General features: G+C 40.9%; 1 protein-coding gene across 6 annotated transcripts in view; it reads right to left on the bottom strand.

Annotated features, from left to right (window-relative positions):
* Positions 1-10393, bottom strand: part of sptan1 (spectrin alpha, non-erythrocytic 1) — a 30840-nt gene extending 20447 nt beyond the window's left edge. For 4 of the 6 annotated variants that reach the window (XM_055019079.1, XM_023284377.3, XM_023284379.3 and 1 more), the window contains exons 1-21: positions 10154-10393; positions 9918-10043; positions 9151-9291; positions 7260-7540; positions 6949-7093; positions 6681-6835; positions 6039-6174; positions 5823-5924; positions 5549-5686; positions 5355-5465; positions 5098-5175; positions 4785-4940; positions 4449-4653; positions 4000-4181; positions 3661-3904; positions 3399-3521; positions 3058-3275; positions 2731-2823; positions 2416-2550; positions 1880-2028; positions 1590-1646 (exon numbers count right to left, since the gene is read on the bottom strand). In XM_055019079.1, coding sequence (XP_054875054.1) covers positions 1590-1646; positions 1880-2028; positions 2416-2550; positions 2731-2823; positions 3058-3275; positions 3399-3521; positions 3661-3904; positions 4000-4181; positions 4449-4653; positions 4785-4940; positions 5098-5175; positions 5355-5465; positions 5549-5686; positions 5823-5924; positions 6039-6174; positions 6681-6835; positions 6949-7093; positions 7260-7540; positions 9151-9291; positions 9918-10043; positions 10154-10390 — 3212 coding nt within the window. In that variant the 5' untranslated portion in view covers positions 10391-10393. The remainder of the gene's footprint in view (positions 1-1589; positions 1647-1879; positions 2029-2415; positions 2551-2730; positions 2824-3057; positions 3276-3398; positions 3522-3660; positions 3905-3999; positions 4182-4448; positions 4654-4784; positions 4941-5097; positions 5176-5354; positions 5466-5548; positions 5687-5822; positions 5925-6038; positions 6175-6680; positions 6836-6948; positions 7094-7259; positions 7541-9150; positions 9292-9917; positions 10044-10153) is intronic. The other 2 variants (XM_035954682.2, XM_023284380.3) reach the window with 1 other exon arrangement.
* Positions 10394-18080: the final 7687 nt, after the last annotated feature.

Raw genomic sequence — 18080 nt, 5'->3', positions numbered from 1 at the left:
AGCAACGGGACACCAACATGCGGTGTTTTGGGAACACATGAGAAGGAAGCCTTGAATGGTGTGACTGATATATGGAATTCTGATCGGTTGAAAGAAAATTATTTTCATAATGGATTAGCCATTTATTACTGAACAGCTGCAGGTTGATGCAAGTTTGACATCATTTTATATTTGATATCTTCCTTGAACTGTTACACACACAAAACACTGACACTTTATACACAAAATGATTTATCTAAAATAAATGAATGGTTGGAGACATCATCCTGATGTCTACAATTGTTCTAAACATTAAACACCACCAAACGAGAAACATAATAGTAATAATCTGTCACTACATTCATCAGTTTCTTCTAAAAGACTTAATATGCTGTGCAACATGCTCTCAATGAAATTCTGGAATTGTAACACAATTCAGGAGCAGATGGAGTGTTTCTTCACAGCTTTTCAAAATGGCAGTGTTCCATATGTTATGGAAAACACAAATAGGGTTATTAATGCTTCTTACAAATGAATGTTTGTTACATTCAAGCCCTTACCGAGCGAGTTCACACAGTGCTCATCAAGCCTATTACCGCCTGGTAAACGTCTCTATATTTTGCAGTAGATCAGAGTTTAAAATCTTCAGTGTATGATGACATTCCTGATCTGGTGCACCAGTTGTGATGCATTTTTGCATTACCTAGCGATGAATTGTGTCTCAGAGTTGAAGACAGACACTTTTAGGCAACAATAACTAGGAGAATGGTGGGAAACCCGAGGAAGCACCTGAGTAAAGTTGTACAAGATTAAAGTCTAAAACAGTAAGTGATCAACAGCGGGGCATACGTCATGAGCGCACAGTGTTTGTGCAGTTACTCTCTCTGCCAGAAGGGGGAGACAAACAGACTGCACTGCAGGTTTAAACTTCAGCAGAAATAATATCTGCACCTCAAGTGAACAGAAAAGGCTGAAGTTGAAGTACCTCCTTTGGCCTGATGAGTTAAAATATTTTTTAATCAATGCATTTATTACTGGAACTAAGCAATCATTAACATTCCTAGTAGAGACAAACATCCCAGTTATTCACAGACACATTTTGATGCTTCTGTTACAGAAAAATGTTACTGTTGCACTGAAAGTCAGATGTGTTTTACTCAATAGTTTCTGCATCTAAGTTTAGTAAATTTAAACTGACATGAGAGTTTTTGTCTTCTTTTTCACGTGGATTGGGGATCCCACTTCAGCATGCTGTCTTTATCTTTATTCATACTCCAATCTTTTTTCCTACGATGAACCTCAAATCTTGGACGAAGTGGTAACTTTTGCAAAAACGGAACAAAAAAAAGCTCATGGCATGGGAGAAAATCTGAGAAAATCATCCTTAGGCAAGTCTGGTTGAGAAGGATGTGAGAGATACCCATCAAAAGGTACTTCTATTCCTGCATTACTGAATAGAAGACGGGGTGAAGGGGACACAGTGGCACACAACATGAGGATTTCTGGGAGGGTTTTAGGGTGGGGAGTGATGTAAAACTGTTGATGGTATTTAATGGTATCACAATCACAAGAGCACGTGGAGGGGGAGAGAGGCGCAGGTTCCTACTCACAGCTCTTCCACCTGCTTCATGCGCACAGACACGCTGCAGGCCTCCTTGGTGACAAGCCTGCACAGTGGCAACGCAAGGCAAATGCACAGCAAGACAAGATTAAGTTGTTAAACACAGTGAGGACAGCAGAGGAGAGAGAAAAGAGGCCACAACTGAGCAGAGAGTATGATTCTATAAAAAGGCAAGAACGATTAAAGAGCAAGGAAAGTTTAGAGTTAAATCTAGGAGAAATATGTTAGTAAACACCATTCTGGCACAAATGTGAAGAGGTTAGGCTGTGGGTTTCTTACTGATTCTCAATCTGGTCTTGGCGGAGTGTAATGCTGCCATGTTCATCCAGCAGGTTTTCCCTGGATGATGACTGGGTGGGGTCCAGCTTCTTCACATAGGCAGCAGGAACAAAGCCCTGACGATCATTGACCTCCACCTTCCACCAGTCCTGCAGCAGCATAGAGGAAGTAACATGAATATGGTGATGTTGATGAGATATTTTCTGATGAAAGCATCAGTTCGCCCAAATGTTTGTTTTGTGCCAAAATGTTACACAGCATTTCTCATGATATTCTTTATTTTCATATTTGTAGCATATTCCTTTAAGTCTTAAAAACATTGGCAGGGTACCAAAAGTATTATGCATCTTGTCCTCTGCATGTTATAGCTCCATCCTCCCTAATATTAACATAGCAACCTGCTACGCTTGGAGAATTGTGGGTTATCTCTGACTCAGTAGTTATTGAGGGTGGTCAGGCTGGTTTCAGTCTCAAGTCCTATTTATGGTGCAATAAGGCTAACAGTGTTCAGTAGATTGAGCTGGTTATATCTATACCTTGTTGGTGCTGTTGAGCAGTGTGAGGATGTCCCCCTTCTTCATGGTAACTTCACGAGGGCTCTTCTCCTGATAGTCATACAGAGCCAAAACCAGCTCCTTCCCCGTCTCATCATCAGTAGGTGCCACTTGTTGCTGTTCAGTTAAACAAACAAGACGTTTCACTGATTTGTCCTCTCTGCTCAAAGTAAAGTGGTATACACACACACATATACACTCCCGATCAAAATCTTAAGACCAGTTGAAAAACTGCAAGAAAGTGCATTTTGCACTGGTGGGTATTAAGAAGGTTCTAGCTCAAACTCCTTGGCTTACCCTGCAGGACTGGGCCTGCTCCTTCAGAGCCTGGATGCTACTGCCATAAGCACTCAGGTCAGACATCAGGGCCTCATGCTTCTTCAGCAGAGCCTATGGAAGCAAAACAATTCCGCAAAACTACATTTGTCACAAACGGATATGAATGGATGCTTTAACGTCTTTTCACTAATAACACATTCAATAAATACAACATTATGAAAGACTGAGCCTGAAATACTACTAGATCAACAAATTCTGTACTTAATAAAACAGCAAATAGATAATGAATTGATTGTTTCTTAGGATATGAGTCTTTCTGTTCTCTTATTTTTCATGTTGATGTACCTCAGCAGAGTCCTCGTCTTTGCCATAGTCTGTGCTCCCCACAATGGGCTCCTTCTCCCTCATCCAAGACTCAGCCTCGTTGGCATCAGCAAAATACTGCTGGGCCTGCAGAGAGTCTTCAAGGTCTTGTCTCCTCTGGGAGGCCTTTGCCTTCAGCGTGTCCCAGCGTCCATGCAGTTCAGCCAGCTTAGCTTTCACATCTTCACCAGCAAAGTGACCTGGATACCCCAAACATGAATCATCACTAGTTTCTATGTTGCAACAATACTTCACTTGCTTTAGAAAGGTCACAATCATCTCATGGAAGTTACCAGCGAAACCTTAAAATAATAATAAAATACCTTCTTCCACCATAGCCTCTCCTTTCTGGCTGACGGCCTTAATGCGAGGCTCATGACCTGTGATCTCAGCCTGCAGAGCCTGGTGCTTCTTCAGCAAGTTCTGGACACCAATCAGGTCTTTGCCTGAGGAAAACACAAACAGAAACTTTTGGTAAAACTTCATCATCTGAGGTATGTGAAGAAGTTTGGCTAAAACATCCAGTTCTGTATTTAATTCACTATATAAAACAGTAGTCTGTATTCTAATTGAGCCACGTCTTACCTCTGTTAGTAGAGGCAGCGATGGGCTCTTTCTCACGGATCCAAGTCTCCTCATCCTCAACATCTCTGAACAGCTGCTGGAGCCTGAGAGAGTCGGATAGTTTCTGCTTGCGTGCAGCCATGGGGTCACGCAGAGCTTCATAACGGACCACCAAAGCCTCCTGCTTCTTGCGGATGTTGTCAGCATCAAAGTGCCCAGCCTCTTGGAACTGGCGAGCCTGAATCGTTATGCCATCAATCCGATCCTGACAAGGACATTACAGAACAATTTATACATCTGCTATTCCCCTGGTCTGTACATAGAAAGAGCATCATGTGAGTTACATGGAGCATTGGCTACCTGGTGAGCAGCCACGTCGGCCTCCAGCAGTGCATGTTTCTTTTGCAAATTCTGGACACTTGTGAGGTCTTTTCCATAGTCATCAGAAGCCAGGTGGCCCTCAACTTCATACAACCACAGCTCAATGTCCTCCACGTTCCTGTTGAACTGCTGCTGCTGGTTTGCCTCACGGAGCTTGATGCCTAGCAAAAAAAAAAAAAGAAAAATTCTGAATCAAGGCAATTTAAACTGTTGTCCTGAATCAAACCATTGTAAAGAGGAAACCACAGGGTCTATTACTGGCCCACTGCTATTTATACATATATGGCATTACTCATCCTAATCTTTGTACGTCTGTAGACATTTACCCTTGCAGAAATGGTCTCATTAACATGTACAACAATTGGATGAAATCCACCCTACACATAGCATATACAACATTGTCAGTTTGAAAAACCTCCATACAGTACCTTTGAGCTCAGTGGCCTCCAGCAGTTTCTTCCACTGGGAGCTGACCTCCTCCATGCGGCCAGCCACCTCAGCTGAGGCATAATGCTTTCCATCCAGCAGCTCCTGGCCAGACTTCTGCAGAGCATCAATGCGGCTCTGGTTAGCTGAGAGCTCAGCTTCGAAGGCCTGGTGTTTCTGAACTTTGCCCTGCAGGTTGGAGGGGTCCTGTTGTCAACAGAGCAAAGACACAGAGCTTGAATGTAGGGAAAACAAAAGGAAATACTGGAATGTAGAAACATTTCAGGACTGATGAGACGCTTTTAGAGAAGAAGATGTCAAACTGTTTGACAACCTACCTTGTAAGCCTCATCAGTGGCAGTCTTCATCTTCTCATTGATCCAGCTCTTGAGCTCATCAGAGTCTCTGAAGAACTGCTGGAGATGGAAAGAGTCCTCCAAGGCAGCACGACGGGACTGAGCACGCTCATGCAGGGCGTTGCGGCGGCTGAGAAGCTAGAAAACAGACAAAGGAAGAGTAAATATGTTGCTTTTCTGGGTTGTTTTGAGAAAAACTTAAAAACTTCTGCTGTTTTAGTGTTCAGTGCTCATATTCAAGGTGGTTTCAACATCTGATTCAAGGGCAGTGGAGGAAGCAGACACTGGTACTTACAGCATCTCTGCGGGTAGCCACATCCTCTTTGGCATAATGGTTGTTCTGAATCAGTTTGGTAGCAAATTCATCCAGGGCCTGGAAGTGTACAAGACAAACTGGTCAATAATTTATTCTGTTTCATACTGATATACAACAATACTCTAGAGACAACCATTTGTAACACCTGGCTGTGATTGTAATTTTCATGTATCAGGAATGATATTTTTACTTGGTAAAAATGTGAATCACATAAGTGGGCAAAAGGAGCAACTTACAGTGATCTTCTCTTCTTGGGCACTTAGAGACTTCTCAAAGTCTTCATGTTTTTTCAGCAGTGCCTCTACACTGTCCAGGGAGTCGCCAAGGTCTTCATTGAGGAGGAAAGCCTACACAATCAAGAGCAAACACTAAAAATTTGTGGATTCATTCCGGAGAATGTTACGAAAAGTTTGTTGGTATGTCAGGTTACCTCTTGCTTGCTCATCCAGTTGTCAACTTGCTCAGTATCCCTGTAAAAGAGCTGCAGGTCCATGCACTGCTCATACTGCTGCCTGCGAACCTCCCACAACTCCAGCAGAGACTCCTTTTCCTCCGCAAGGATGCCAAGCTACAGACAACACAACAATACAAATGTGCTATATGTCAAACATGATGACACAAGTTAGGGTGCTGGTATGGATGTCACACAATAAGATTATACAAAGGAATGTGAAAATATAGCCTTGACGTGGTCAGACCCCTACCTTTTCTTTAACCTCCTCAGAGGCATAATGTCCTGTATTAAGCAAGGCCTGGCCAGCTTCATCAGTAGCTCTGAAACTGTCCTCATGGGCATCAATCTCTCCCTGGAAGGAAAACACAGAAGTGTGAAATAAAATATACTGTATAACTGTATGCTACATTTAACTACTGTGCATAAATGATGCAGTCTGAGACACTTGAAGGATAGAAGATTTTACCTTATGCTCCTGGTGGCGGTCCAGCAGAGCCTCAGCTCCAGCCACATCATTGGCTAATTCATCAGCGTTGATCAGGGCCTTCATTTCCGTTACCCAGCTGGTCAGATCTCTGAAGTCAGCAGTGAAGCGCTGCAGACTAAAAGAAATTGTCACAATAGTTCAGAAGTGAAGTGGTGAAACAAACAAAGCAGCTCTCCGATATCAATATCTGTCTACACAAGTGCAGATTTCATATTTTCAGCACAGTAGGATTTAGAATAATGCACTAGCGCCATCTTTAAAGAATTAACAAGCTGGAAACTATACAACCACTGAGTATGCTGGTCTAATCCTAAGACATTAAGAGGGAAAAAAAATGGCATGAAATAATATAGTAGAAAGCGAAACTGTTCGCTTTTATTCCAGGAACTGTCTATATATGGAAAATTGAGCACCAGCTACTAATTGTTATTTTTCATTACTGCTTATTCTGCTGATTATCTCTCCATTACCTTTCTTGTACAAAATCCAAATATATTAAAAGACTTTTCTATATGACAAGGAAAATCAGCAAATCTTTACAAATGACAAGCAGGCACTAGGTAAAATTACTCATCTAGTACATTAGGCTACAATCTGACATATATTCTAGTTGTATTTTACTGGTAGGAGTCGTTCAGGCGGGCGTGGCGCTCAGCAGCAAGAGTGCGAATCTGCTCCCAGTTGGTGATGAGTTCGTCCTTCTTCAGATGGATCTGGGAGGCATTTTGGGGATGCGTCTGCTGCAAGCGTTCTGCATCACCACCCAGTGTGTTGACCTGGTTGAAAAAGAAGAAGAGGGGAAGACAACGTGATGTTAGAATATCACATTTATAAAATCACAGTTTTCCTGGAACAGTGCTGGTATTCTGTACAGCAGCATATGGCCTACCTTATCTTCCAGAGCAGCAAGGTCTCTCTCCAGACCCTCATGTTTACGCAGCAGAGCCTGCACACTGGCCAGGTCACGACCAAAGTCATCAGAGGCCATTAGCTGCTCCTTCTCCTTGATCCAGCTGATGGTCTCATCCACATCCCTGTTGTTGGAATCACACACACAGACTGACTGTATCACAAACAACACAAAGCGAGGGCCTATGCATATTTTACAGCTGTATGTATTTACAATTAACAAACGCACTGTATCAAAACTGCGATTTTTCATTAGATTTTTTTTGGTTTTATGTGTGAAATGCCATTCACCTGTTGAAGCGCTGCACCTCTGCAGCCCCAAACAGCTTGCCCTGCCTCTGCTGGGCCAGACCCTTCAGGTGCTGCCAGGCTGTGTTAACCTCATCCTGCTTGCGAACTATGAGCTCAGCCTCAGGGTGGGACTCCTGGATCAACTTGGCTGCCAGTTGGTTCACCTCATTCACACGTTCCTCGTGGGCTGCCAGATCTGTCTGGAACTCCTCAAATTTCTTCTGTAGGAGCTCCACATGCTCCAGGTCCTGACCCAGCTCCTCTGACGTGGCCATGGCCTCCTATAGGTGAAGGTAGATCAACAGATTGAAGGCCAATAAGTCATATTTCTGTGCCTTAATTTGGTTAAACATTAATGAAAACGACATACATCACATCTAATCACAAATTTAAACTTTTGGGGTGGGGTGGGGGGTGGGGGGTGGGTGGGGGGGGGGTCCACTGTCAATATTTAGGACTGATACAGTTTCATGATGATCTTGTGCAGTCAGCTTCAATTTGTTTTACAGCTATGGCTTATCACTGCTGTATTTTGAAATCCAGCATCTTAGTTTTGTTCACTAGTTACTGGTAAACAAAAAGTATTTCTCTTGACACTTGGTTCCAGACAAAATAAGCCTGGTTTTCATTTGTCACACAAATAAACTGGCACCATTAGCATAAGGCAAGTTTCAACTCTTGAACTTCAATTACAAGTTCCTTTAAATGGGGACTGCCATATTAAGACACTAAACTGTTATAATAGCTCAAGTGTAAATACAGTAGCAATGTTAATTCATTATGTAACATGACTGGAAGAAAAATAAATATAAAACACAAAAATACACTGCCTGTTCCAAAAAAAAGTTGCCACCTGGATTTAACTAAGGAAATAGATAAGAGCCTTCCACTGGATAATTACTGCAGTAATGAATATGTTTCAGCTGACAACAACTAGGCAGCAACCCCAGCTGATACAGTGAGGAGCTTCTCATTTCTTAAACAACCATGCGGGAAGACATATCCCCTGGTCATGGAAAGGATGTTAATCTGACGGGTCAAATTATTGGCCTGCGTTAAGCAAAGAACACAATGAAGGAGATGTCTGAAACTACTAAAATCAGGTTAAAACCGTCCAAAGCATTATTAAAACCTGGAAAGATAGTGGTGAACCATCATCTTTCGAGGAACAAATGTGGTCGGTCATGTGGTTTGATGAGTCCAGATTTACCCTGTTCCAAAGTGATGGGCGCATCAGGGTAAGGAGGGAGGAAGACGAAGTGATGCACTCATCACAGTTAGTGCCTACAAGCCTGTGGAGGCAGTGTTATGATCTGGGGTTGGTCAGGTTCAGCAACGTTATGTTCTCAAAGAATGAGGTCAGCTGACTACCTCAGTATACTAAAAAAATACCAGGTCTTTCCATCAATGGAGTTTTTCTTCCCTGATGACATGGACATGTTCCAAGATGCCAGGATTCAGGGGGCTCACATTGTGAATGAGTGGATCAGGGAGCATCAGGCATCATTTTCACACATGGATTGACCTCCACAGAGTCCAGACCTCAGCCCCATTGAGAATCTTTGGGATGTGCTGGAGAAGACTTTGTGCAGCGGTCCGACTCTCTGATCATCAATATAAGAGCTTGGTAGAAAATTAAAGCATCTCTGGACAGAAATAAATGTTGTAACATTGCAGAAGCTTATCGAAATGATGCCACAGCGAATGTGTGTCGTTCTCAGAGCTAAAAGGCCGTCCAATGAAATATTAGAGTGTGCAAAAATTTTTTTTGGACGGGCAGTGTACATAACTTAATAAATTTGTATATATTAATTATATATTTAACAAACACAATATTTGTTCATTCTATTTCTAACTTTTTTTGTAAAAATCTTGCAGATGTGAATCTGACCTTGTCACTGATCCAGTCCAGGGCATCTTCACATTCACGCAGGTACTGAACCAGTTTCTGAGCTTGCAATAGACGCATGCCCTTCTCCTTGGTCCTCTGCAGCAGGAGGTCCCATAAACGATGCAGCTCCTCGAGACGAGTCTAGTAAGAGAGATACAGAAAGATTTCTTTAAAATTTGTGAAAAGAGGAGAGGAAAAGCAAAAGAATAATGAAAAGTAAAACGGGAAAAACTATTTTATTGAAAATGTACTGTGAATCTGTATCTAAAATAGAAAAAAAAATAGTCCAACAGTTATAAACACATTTATAACAGCAAGGCACTTATTTTAACACCTCACAGAGAAAAGGTTTGATACAGGCAAAATGGTGAACTGAGCCATATCAACCATAGTACAGGCAATAAAAAAAAGTCAGTTCATTTCATAGCAGAGTGAAAAGGCTGAATCTGCAAGAATTTTCACAGCACTCAGGAGTCAGACCGCAAATCAGCACCTACTTGTATATACTCGGCCATATTGACACTTGTAACTATTGGCCTCTGTTGTGTCCGGTAAGGCGTGTAGGACTAAATCAGATGGAGGGGGTTAACAGTGAATGGGAATCCAGGAAACAGAACCCAGCAAGGTGTGTTTCTGTGTTTCTTTGAGACTCTCCTTGCTGTTTAAAAACATAATTAAACCCTAAAGCCCACATTGGGTGTACAGCATGTTATGATATACTGACACCGGATATTTAGAGTGGTCATCTTCATAACTATGTGCCTTACTCGAATGGTCTCAGAGGCGAAGTGGCCCTCGGTGATCATCAGGTTTCCAGTATCGTCCAGTTTGACAATGGCCTCAGCATTGGCCTGAACTTCGGCTTCAAAGGCCTGATGTTTCTGCAGCTTACCCTGTGTGGAGAAGGCATAGGATTTATATGACAAGCACAACAATCCTATGGAAGTATTCCCTGCAAATTTATGGTTTAATTGAGATCAAATAAGTAGAGAGACTGACAGACCTGCAGGTTGGATGGGTCCTTGTAGTTTTCATCAGAGGCAATCTGCAGTTTTTCCTGGATCCACTTCTCCAACTCATCAGCGTCACGGCGGAAGAACTGAAAGCGGTAAGAGTCCTCCAGCTTCTGCCGGCGCATAATCGACAGCTCTTTGAAACGCCGGTAGCGGTCCAGCACCTGCTGCCGGCGCTCCTGGATGTCTTCAGCTGTCTCCAGCACTTTGGCCCCTGCGGTGTCCATTTTCTGGAAAAAACATAAATAAAAGTTCTGAACATGTATCACAGCATGTCTCTGTTGTCTGATTTAAACCACATTCATGACAGATGTAGTTTTATGACACTAGCATTTTACATGGTACATCCCTCCCAAACACTAACAAACAACACTGACTAAAAAAGGGGAAAATTCAGAGAGGCCATCTGTCTATACAGTAAAATAGCTCCTTTTTACTCTATTTGTTAAAATAGAGTTGTGTATTATTCATAACATCCAACAGCTCCAATAGCAATATGGTCTTCGCTGCATGTTCTGAACCCAAAACTATCAGCGTGTTTGAAAGGCATGTTGTGTTAAGATTTTTTAAAAATGTAAAAAGCAAACAAACACCAAAACACACCATTTATCAGAGCCAAAAAAAACCCAGAAAAGCTGATCTTAAATAATGTTAAAAAAAAAAAAAAATGGCAAAAATAAACACTAAACACCTATAAATAAATAAATAAATAAATGAATGAATGAATGAATGAATGAATGAATGAATGAATGAATGAATGAATGAATGAATGAATGAATGAATGAATGAATAAATTCTGCGCTCCTCAGCGTAACCAAATTAGTGACTAGCTGGGACCAACAGTCACATGACAGAAATTTTGTCAAGTATTGGTGATATCTGTGGACATTCAGAAAGTATTGCACATGCTTATTTCAGGCTTTTAAAAGCTTTGTAAAATAAAAAAAGAAAATAATTAGTGTTTTGAGGTATTCAATAGCATTCAAGACTTGGAACTGCAGGGAAAATGAGCATCCAGTGAGGAAAAGTTTGCCAGGAGCCTAGTAAGACCAGCCATTACTTCCACTGTCCCTCTCAAATCACTTATTCTCACTGAGCTTCTACTGCTTCTCTTTTGACAGTAACTTGGCTTTAATGTGTAAGGCAAGATAAAGAACGAGGCTGTTTGTGTTAACACCCCACCTCCATCCCATCCTGTCTCAAGCCGAGCAGCCAAGGGGCCAGCAGCTGAAATACTAAAAATGCCAAATGGGGGTGGGGACGGAAATTCCACATGCATGCGAACAGTCACGAGGCTTCACTACACAATGAGATCGCTGCAATCAGCTCCTCTTTCCACTGTGCCTTTGGCCAGTGCAGCCTTAACTATGGGTAATGTTTACTTAGCAACCTTTTTCAATCAAGATCCTAATCAGGCATCTGCAAGCAGCACAATGTACAGACCTGAGAGGAAACACCATAATTCTAAATCTGAAATTTAAAATTATAACAATCCTTAGAATCTAATAATGATGTGGAAAATGGCTATATCAGGAGGAAACTTTCTGCTTGTAATTATCTAGTGGCTTGCACTAATATGGAATAATAATTAAAAAAAAAACTCTCAATGAGCATGTAAATAAGAATGTAATTGTTGTTTTTATTAACCCTACCCATTAACAGACAGACACAAAGAAGAAGAGAGAAAGAGTTATTGATCTGTCTAACCAAGCCCCAAGCACAACAGCTGACCTCCTAGCTGACTGGAGCAGTGGTGACCTCGTCTGTTGGACCTACATGTAGATGAACATGGGTTTTGTTGATGTTGCAGACAGTAAGACAAAAAGCACTGGCTGGATGAGAGACAGTATCCTGGTCAGTGTCTACTCTGAATGGGGGGGGATTAGTGGAGTCAGCAGTGCACTTGCATTGAGCTTTTTATTCAGACCCAGAGGACAGATACATTGGTCCCAAAAGGCCCCATTAGTTTTCCCGAAAAGAAGTCATCACAGGTAACCCACATATCTACAAGTACTTGACACCGTAGCATGATGGTGTATACGGTAAGCCTATCAGCGGCATCAAACCACTGCCAGAAAAAAACGACGCCCAGAATGCATCCCTCCCCCATCTCCTAACTTGTCCCAGTTCACGGAGAGCTTAAATCATTTCAGGGATTTAAACAGCAGCCTCATTCTGCACAGTGATGGCCGCAAAAGGGGGCAAAGAAATGTAGCTAAAACAGAAACAGAACTCTAGTTCAAGTCAACATCATAGAGGTAAACCTACTATATGAATTTGGATAAGGACTCAACATCACAGAATGACATTTATGACATTTCCTACGTGGTCCTAACAAGAGAAAACATACACCGAGATACATTGCATCTAAATTTCTTGTGGCATTATTTAGAGTTTATTTGGACAGTCCTATTGCTTCTCACCATATTAAATGTTTCAGGTCAGTTGTTTTTATTTCACAATTTCTCTGCAGCTGAAACTTATATATCTTTGGTTAGAATTGAGCGGAAGTGAAAAGTTTGCATCATCTGCATAGATACTGAGTAACAGAGTAGGTCCATTTAGTCTCAGTTTGGATGATGCCACACTGCTGCTGTGGTTGACAGCATCTTTAAGGTTCCAAGGAGAACCTTCACACATAAAATGACATAAACTTTCATTTGGTAATTACTAAAAAGAACGATTACTAACACATTACAAAACTTGTCTAGCGTCATTCTGTGCCGTTTTAAAAATGCAATAATACTGCAAATTTTACAACTATGTGACATCATAATGACTTAGTATAAAGACGACTAGTTTTTCAAAATGACAAGTTCCCTGATCAGCTGTGGGGTACATGGGATAATACCCATTTTGTTCTGTATACAAATAGAATTAGAATGGAATTTAACAACTTCAATTGAATGCATCTGAAAAACGAGCCAAAATTAGCGTCATAGCAGACTGCTAACAGGTCTGTGACGCCCTAAATATACCACTGCAACTGCTGATAGCACTTCCCCACCATCTTGTATCAGCAGATAACAGCTTTCCCTCTTTTCACCTCACTGCTGCCTCTGAGGAGTTTTTTTTTCTGCTCACTTCAGCAAACACCCGCAGACACTGGATGGCTGTGGTCATGTAACACTTGCTCTTTTTCTTCCAGGCATATTTAAAATTTAATGCTGGGTGGGAAACAATGCCAGATGCATGTGACTAAGTCTACAGCCCTGCAACGGCCAAAGATACACTTTTACAAGCACAGAAAAAGCAAATGCAAAATGATTGTGACTCTTAACATATTTGTCTGTTTGGAAATGGTGCAAAAAAAATGTCAGGCTTAGGACATTAAGGAAAACATGTTCTTCTCTTTGTGTCACTTTCAAGCTCAAAATCATATTGACCCCAATTTATGGCCAAACACTGTTTCCATACTGCCTCTAAGAAAAACTGTCAGGAGATAAAATGCATAAGTGTATGAGTGGAAACAGATGGCAAAAGCTATTAATTAATTCAATTAAAATGATGGTCACCATACTACGGGATTTATCTACATTTTCATTGGACAGCCTCTACCAAGATCTATGCTTTCCTTTTGGTAGAACTGAAATCATTCAAACCAAGAACAAATTGCTATATTGTTTCAAAAGGATGTACACATTTGTTAAGGTACTTCGGCTGAAACATTTGACAAAGCCAAGGAAGTGAATTTTGAGTTAAGGATAAATGCAATACGTCCTTGACCGACTCAGTGTTGATGAAGTAAAAAGCCATTAAAGAGAGTGAAATTAGTGTAATTCAATGCAAAACTGAGCTCCGTTCTGACTACATGCACTTAACAACCAGAAGAATTTTGACAGTTACAGAATGTGTAAGAGTAGGCTTGGGCGTAATCTTGGTGGCCGCCCCATCTCTCAGAATACAGCAGTTTTCCAGTACATTAATAGATTAAACTGACATTCCCTAAACTCTCGGCTGTCATCAGAGGTCCACGGAGGAGTAGATGAGGTCATTCACTTAGCAACTGGAGAGCCATATCTTACGTATAGGCGTCATACTTGGATGGTGGAAACTAAAGGAATTTGCAGGAAATGGGAGCGTCTATTTCCCTGCTGAGGAACATTGGAGAGAGAATGACTGCAATGATGTACCTTGTCCTCTTCTTCAAACTGAACTTTGGACAACACACAGTTGACTGTCATTCTTACCGCTTTGTAGCTTGGGTGGCAAGAGGAAGTCTTACCAACTTTTGCTTTTCACAATTATTGTCAATAGCAAAATCTGAACTGTAGTTACTCAACAGTCTTTAACCAAGTTTGAAGCATTTTGTTAACCATCAGGAAATGCTAATAATAAATCCATGTCTGTAACTACACATTTGTAAACAGTCTACACGCACATATCAACAATTATCGAGTCTCTGTCTAATCTTTCACGACTCCTACTACACTGATAACCAGCCAAAATAGAGGAAGAATTAAAATAATATAAGCGTGTTCTGAAGACTTTGAAATCCATGAATTAAGTTCAATGAGGTACTTCCGAAGGTAAAAGCACACTTCACTGTCATGCAAAAAAATTCCACACCAAAAAACTCATGCAGCAAAAATCAACTATTGAGCCAATCAATAGTGACTGTATAGATGAGAGTAATTCACTGACAAGCCAGGGTAGACATGGCTCATTGTAAACCAAAGCCACACACAGATACCCAGAGAAAAGCATGCACAACTCAGATTCCCACTCACTTGCCTTATTCTTGAGACATTCAAATGAAATCAAACATTACAATTTCATACTTTCATAATGCAGATCTGAATTGATAGTTTGACTGGGTAAAAATAGTTCAAAACCAAACCATACATCAGATGTGTCCAGTCTGGATCCTCAGATTTGTCCTTATCTTGATGAATCAGAAAGCTACCTCTGTTGCAAAGTGGTAGTTTGCAGCAGGGCTGTAGAATGTAATATACTCCGTAGCAGTCTGACAGTGATTGAAGAAGCAAAACCCATCTACTCCACAACAGACAGACGCATTGCACCTGCAGTGACTACGCTGTATAAAAGATCAGGCCAGGATGTAGCCCAGCCCATGCGTCTGTACCTCCTACCCCTCCCTCCAGCCCTCTCCATCCCTTTACTCAGCAAAACAACATCATCACTGCCCTGCACCTCTCTCGAATCTTCTTTCCTACACAAACTAGAAGACACGCTGACACACACAAACACAGAGGCACACAGAGGTGATACAAACACAGTCGTTACCTTGAGCTTGGGTTTAGTAAACGTCGACATGTTGTGCATTTGTGTAGGCTGGCTATAGGAGATAACATTGATCGAACAATAATCAGGAAGCCATTAGCAGTAAGTAGTCAGAATATGAGAACACTTTTAAAGAGAGTCCATCATTAAAATGGGTGAGCACTCAATGCAATGAAGAATCCCTGTACTTTTGAGAAGGAATAAATAGAGTCTCAAAATGACTGGAAAGTAGTTCATGCAGCAGAGCAACAATGAGCTAGCAGGCTATCCGTAGGCTGGTAGCAAAGCTGACAGCCCTGGAGACAGAGGGGCCTACTTTCAATCTGGGCCATGGTCACCCTACAGTTACAATGAAAAACAACATTCCGTAGGCTTGAGGTAGTGTTTGGAGAAGAGAAGTATGTATGTTTTAATTCATGGGAGAACAGGCTTTGGCATATAGTAAGGTCTCTGTAGCGGTTTTCAAATGATGGAAGCCATTAATACAAGTTATCAAACAGCAAAATAAAGCGATCAATTATAAATGATGTTGACTATGCAAAAACAACTGACCACACCCTTCTCGAATGGCCAATATCACAAATGTAATGCACTGCACTAACTGTTGCGATAGATCTAGTTTGCATTACACACACTAGCTGGAACCTCAGCTAAGTGAAGTTCATTGCCTGTTGCCAGATATTAAACCAAATAATGGAATGTATCGCTCCAAAATTAATCAATTGTTAATCAGGATTTTGATTTACCACAATTGAATGAACATGACTGACTGAGATATTACCGTGTAAATGTTCTGCTCAACTCAAACGGCACTCAAACAGAACAGCACATGTACAAAAAAAATCTAATCTTTGTGAGTCTTTGTCACACATCTGCCTAAGTTTTGTGCACTTCATGAACTGTGTGGGGACTAGAGGCTGGTTAGCGAGCTTCCACCGCAGCCATGAACAATCATGTCATCTGCATTACTTGTGGCACAGGGAATGATGTGTTCAAGTGCTGCCTGCAAATGAATGACAATAAAAAGAGCCAGTGTAAAGGGGCATATAATTTGCCCTGGGAATATCTGGGAGTATTTTTGGTGGTACTGCTATCAGAAATGTCCTAGTTCGTCTTCATGCTTCTTTATCACAGCAGCATCAGGTCAGACTTCAGTACTCTGATGTGCCTGCAGTACTAGTCCTGGAGCTACCAATGCACTCACTAGCTGAAATTATCCTGCTTGATTGTCTGACAGATGGACACACATCCGTCATCATCCAGACGTTTACATAAATTGCATAATGCAGAATGCACACCTGATTAAAATAATCTCGACTACGTTTATCAAATTCTTCTAATGAAAACTGTGACAGTGAAATGGTACTTTTTCAGTATCTAAAAAAGGACCCAATAATTCATTTCTGGGCCAGTAATACTAATATAAAATAAAAAATGTGAGTCTTGTGCAGCATTTAATTATATTCATCACCACAGGTGATCAGATATATAGATATGTAAAACTGTATTCACATGTTAAATGTACTCTCTTCACTTACTACCAAATGGCAAAACTCTTTGAAGAGCATTGGCTGAGGCCTAGACCTGCAAAATATGCAACACTGATATTCCACATAGCAAGACCACAGTGTCAAAATCTACACTATATAGTATATAAACACAACTATTTGCAGTTGAATTCCATTCATTGTATCTGAAGCACAACTTTTCAACCACTGTATGACTAACTGTACAAGTTACTATGGAATATTTCTGGCCAACAACATTAAAACCATCCACATCCTGTCAACCACAGATATAAAAAAGCACATGAAAGTCTATGTGTGGAACCTCTGAACAGTTACTACAGTACTCCCTTCATCCTCTCACTGTCTTTTAGGTTGGATACTGCAAACTGTTTCGGAGAGACAGCTGGTATGTGAGGAACTTGGCACCACCTTGATGAAGGCAGCTGACTGGACAATCATTAGCAGAAATGTGAGATAGCCCTTTGACTTTACTGTCGGATTTTACTGTCTCTAACCATCTCAATGCAAACTACACTGAACATTTATGTAAGTTCAATACATGCCCTGTTGTAAGTACACAGATTTTCATAGTTCACTCTATAAAACAGGGGTGTCAAACTCATTTTAGTTAAGGGGCCACATATAGCCCAATTTGGTCTCAAGTCGGCCAGACCAGTAAAATCAGAGCATAATAATCTATAAGTAATGATGACTCCAAATGTTTTTCTTTGTTTTAGTGCAAAAAATGTTTACATTTAGGGAATTATCCTTTCACAAAACATTATGAACATTCTGAAATTTCTTTAGAAAAATAAGTTCAATTCCAACAACATTATGCTTAAGTATATCATTTACACAAAATGTTGAGTCACAGTTATCTGAAAAGAACAATATAGTATTTTTAGTTTGTGATTAAAATAACTTGGCAAGGTCTAGAAAATATTAAAAATGTACAGTTTTACAAATTTACAGTTAGCAGTTAATGTCTTCTCTGTATTTTTTACACCTTGCAAAGTCATCCAATGGGCCGGATTGGACCCTCTGACGGCCGGTTTTGGCCAGCCAGCCATATGTTTGACACCCCTGCTCTAAAATCACGGAACACTAGCCAATGCTAACATATTATCTTATAAACTGCATGTGAGAATATCCATCCAGAGCACAC

This window comes from Amphiprion ocellaris, chromosome 17, assembly GCF_022539595.1.
Source record: "Amphiprion ocellaris isolate individual 3 ecotype Okinawa chromosome 17, ASM2253959v1, whole genome shotgun sequence".
Lineage (NCBI taxonomy): Eukaryota > Metazoa > Chordata > Actinopteri > Pomacentridae > Amphiprion > Amphiprion ocellaris.
The sequence above is the reverse complement of the archived record's forward strand: the minus strand, read 5'-3'. Positions and strand labels throughout refer to the sequence as shown.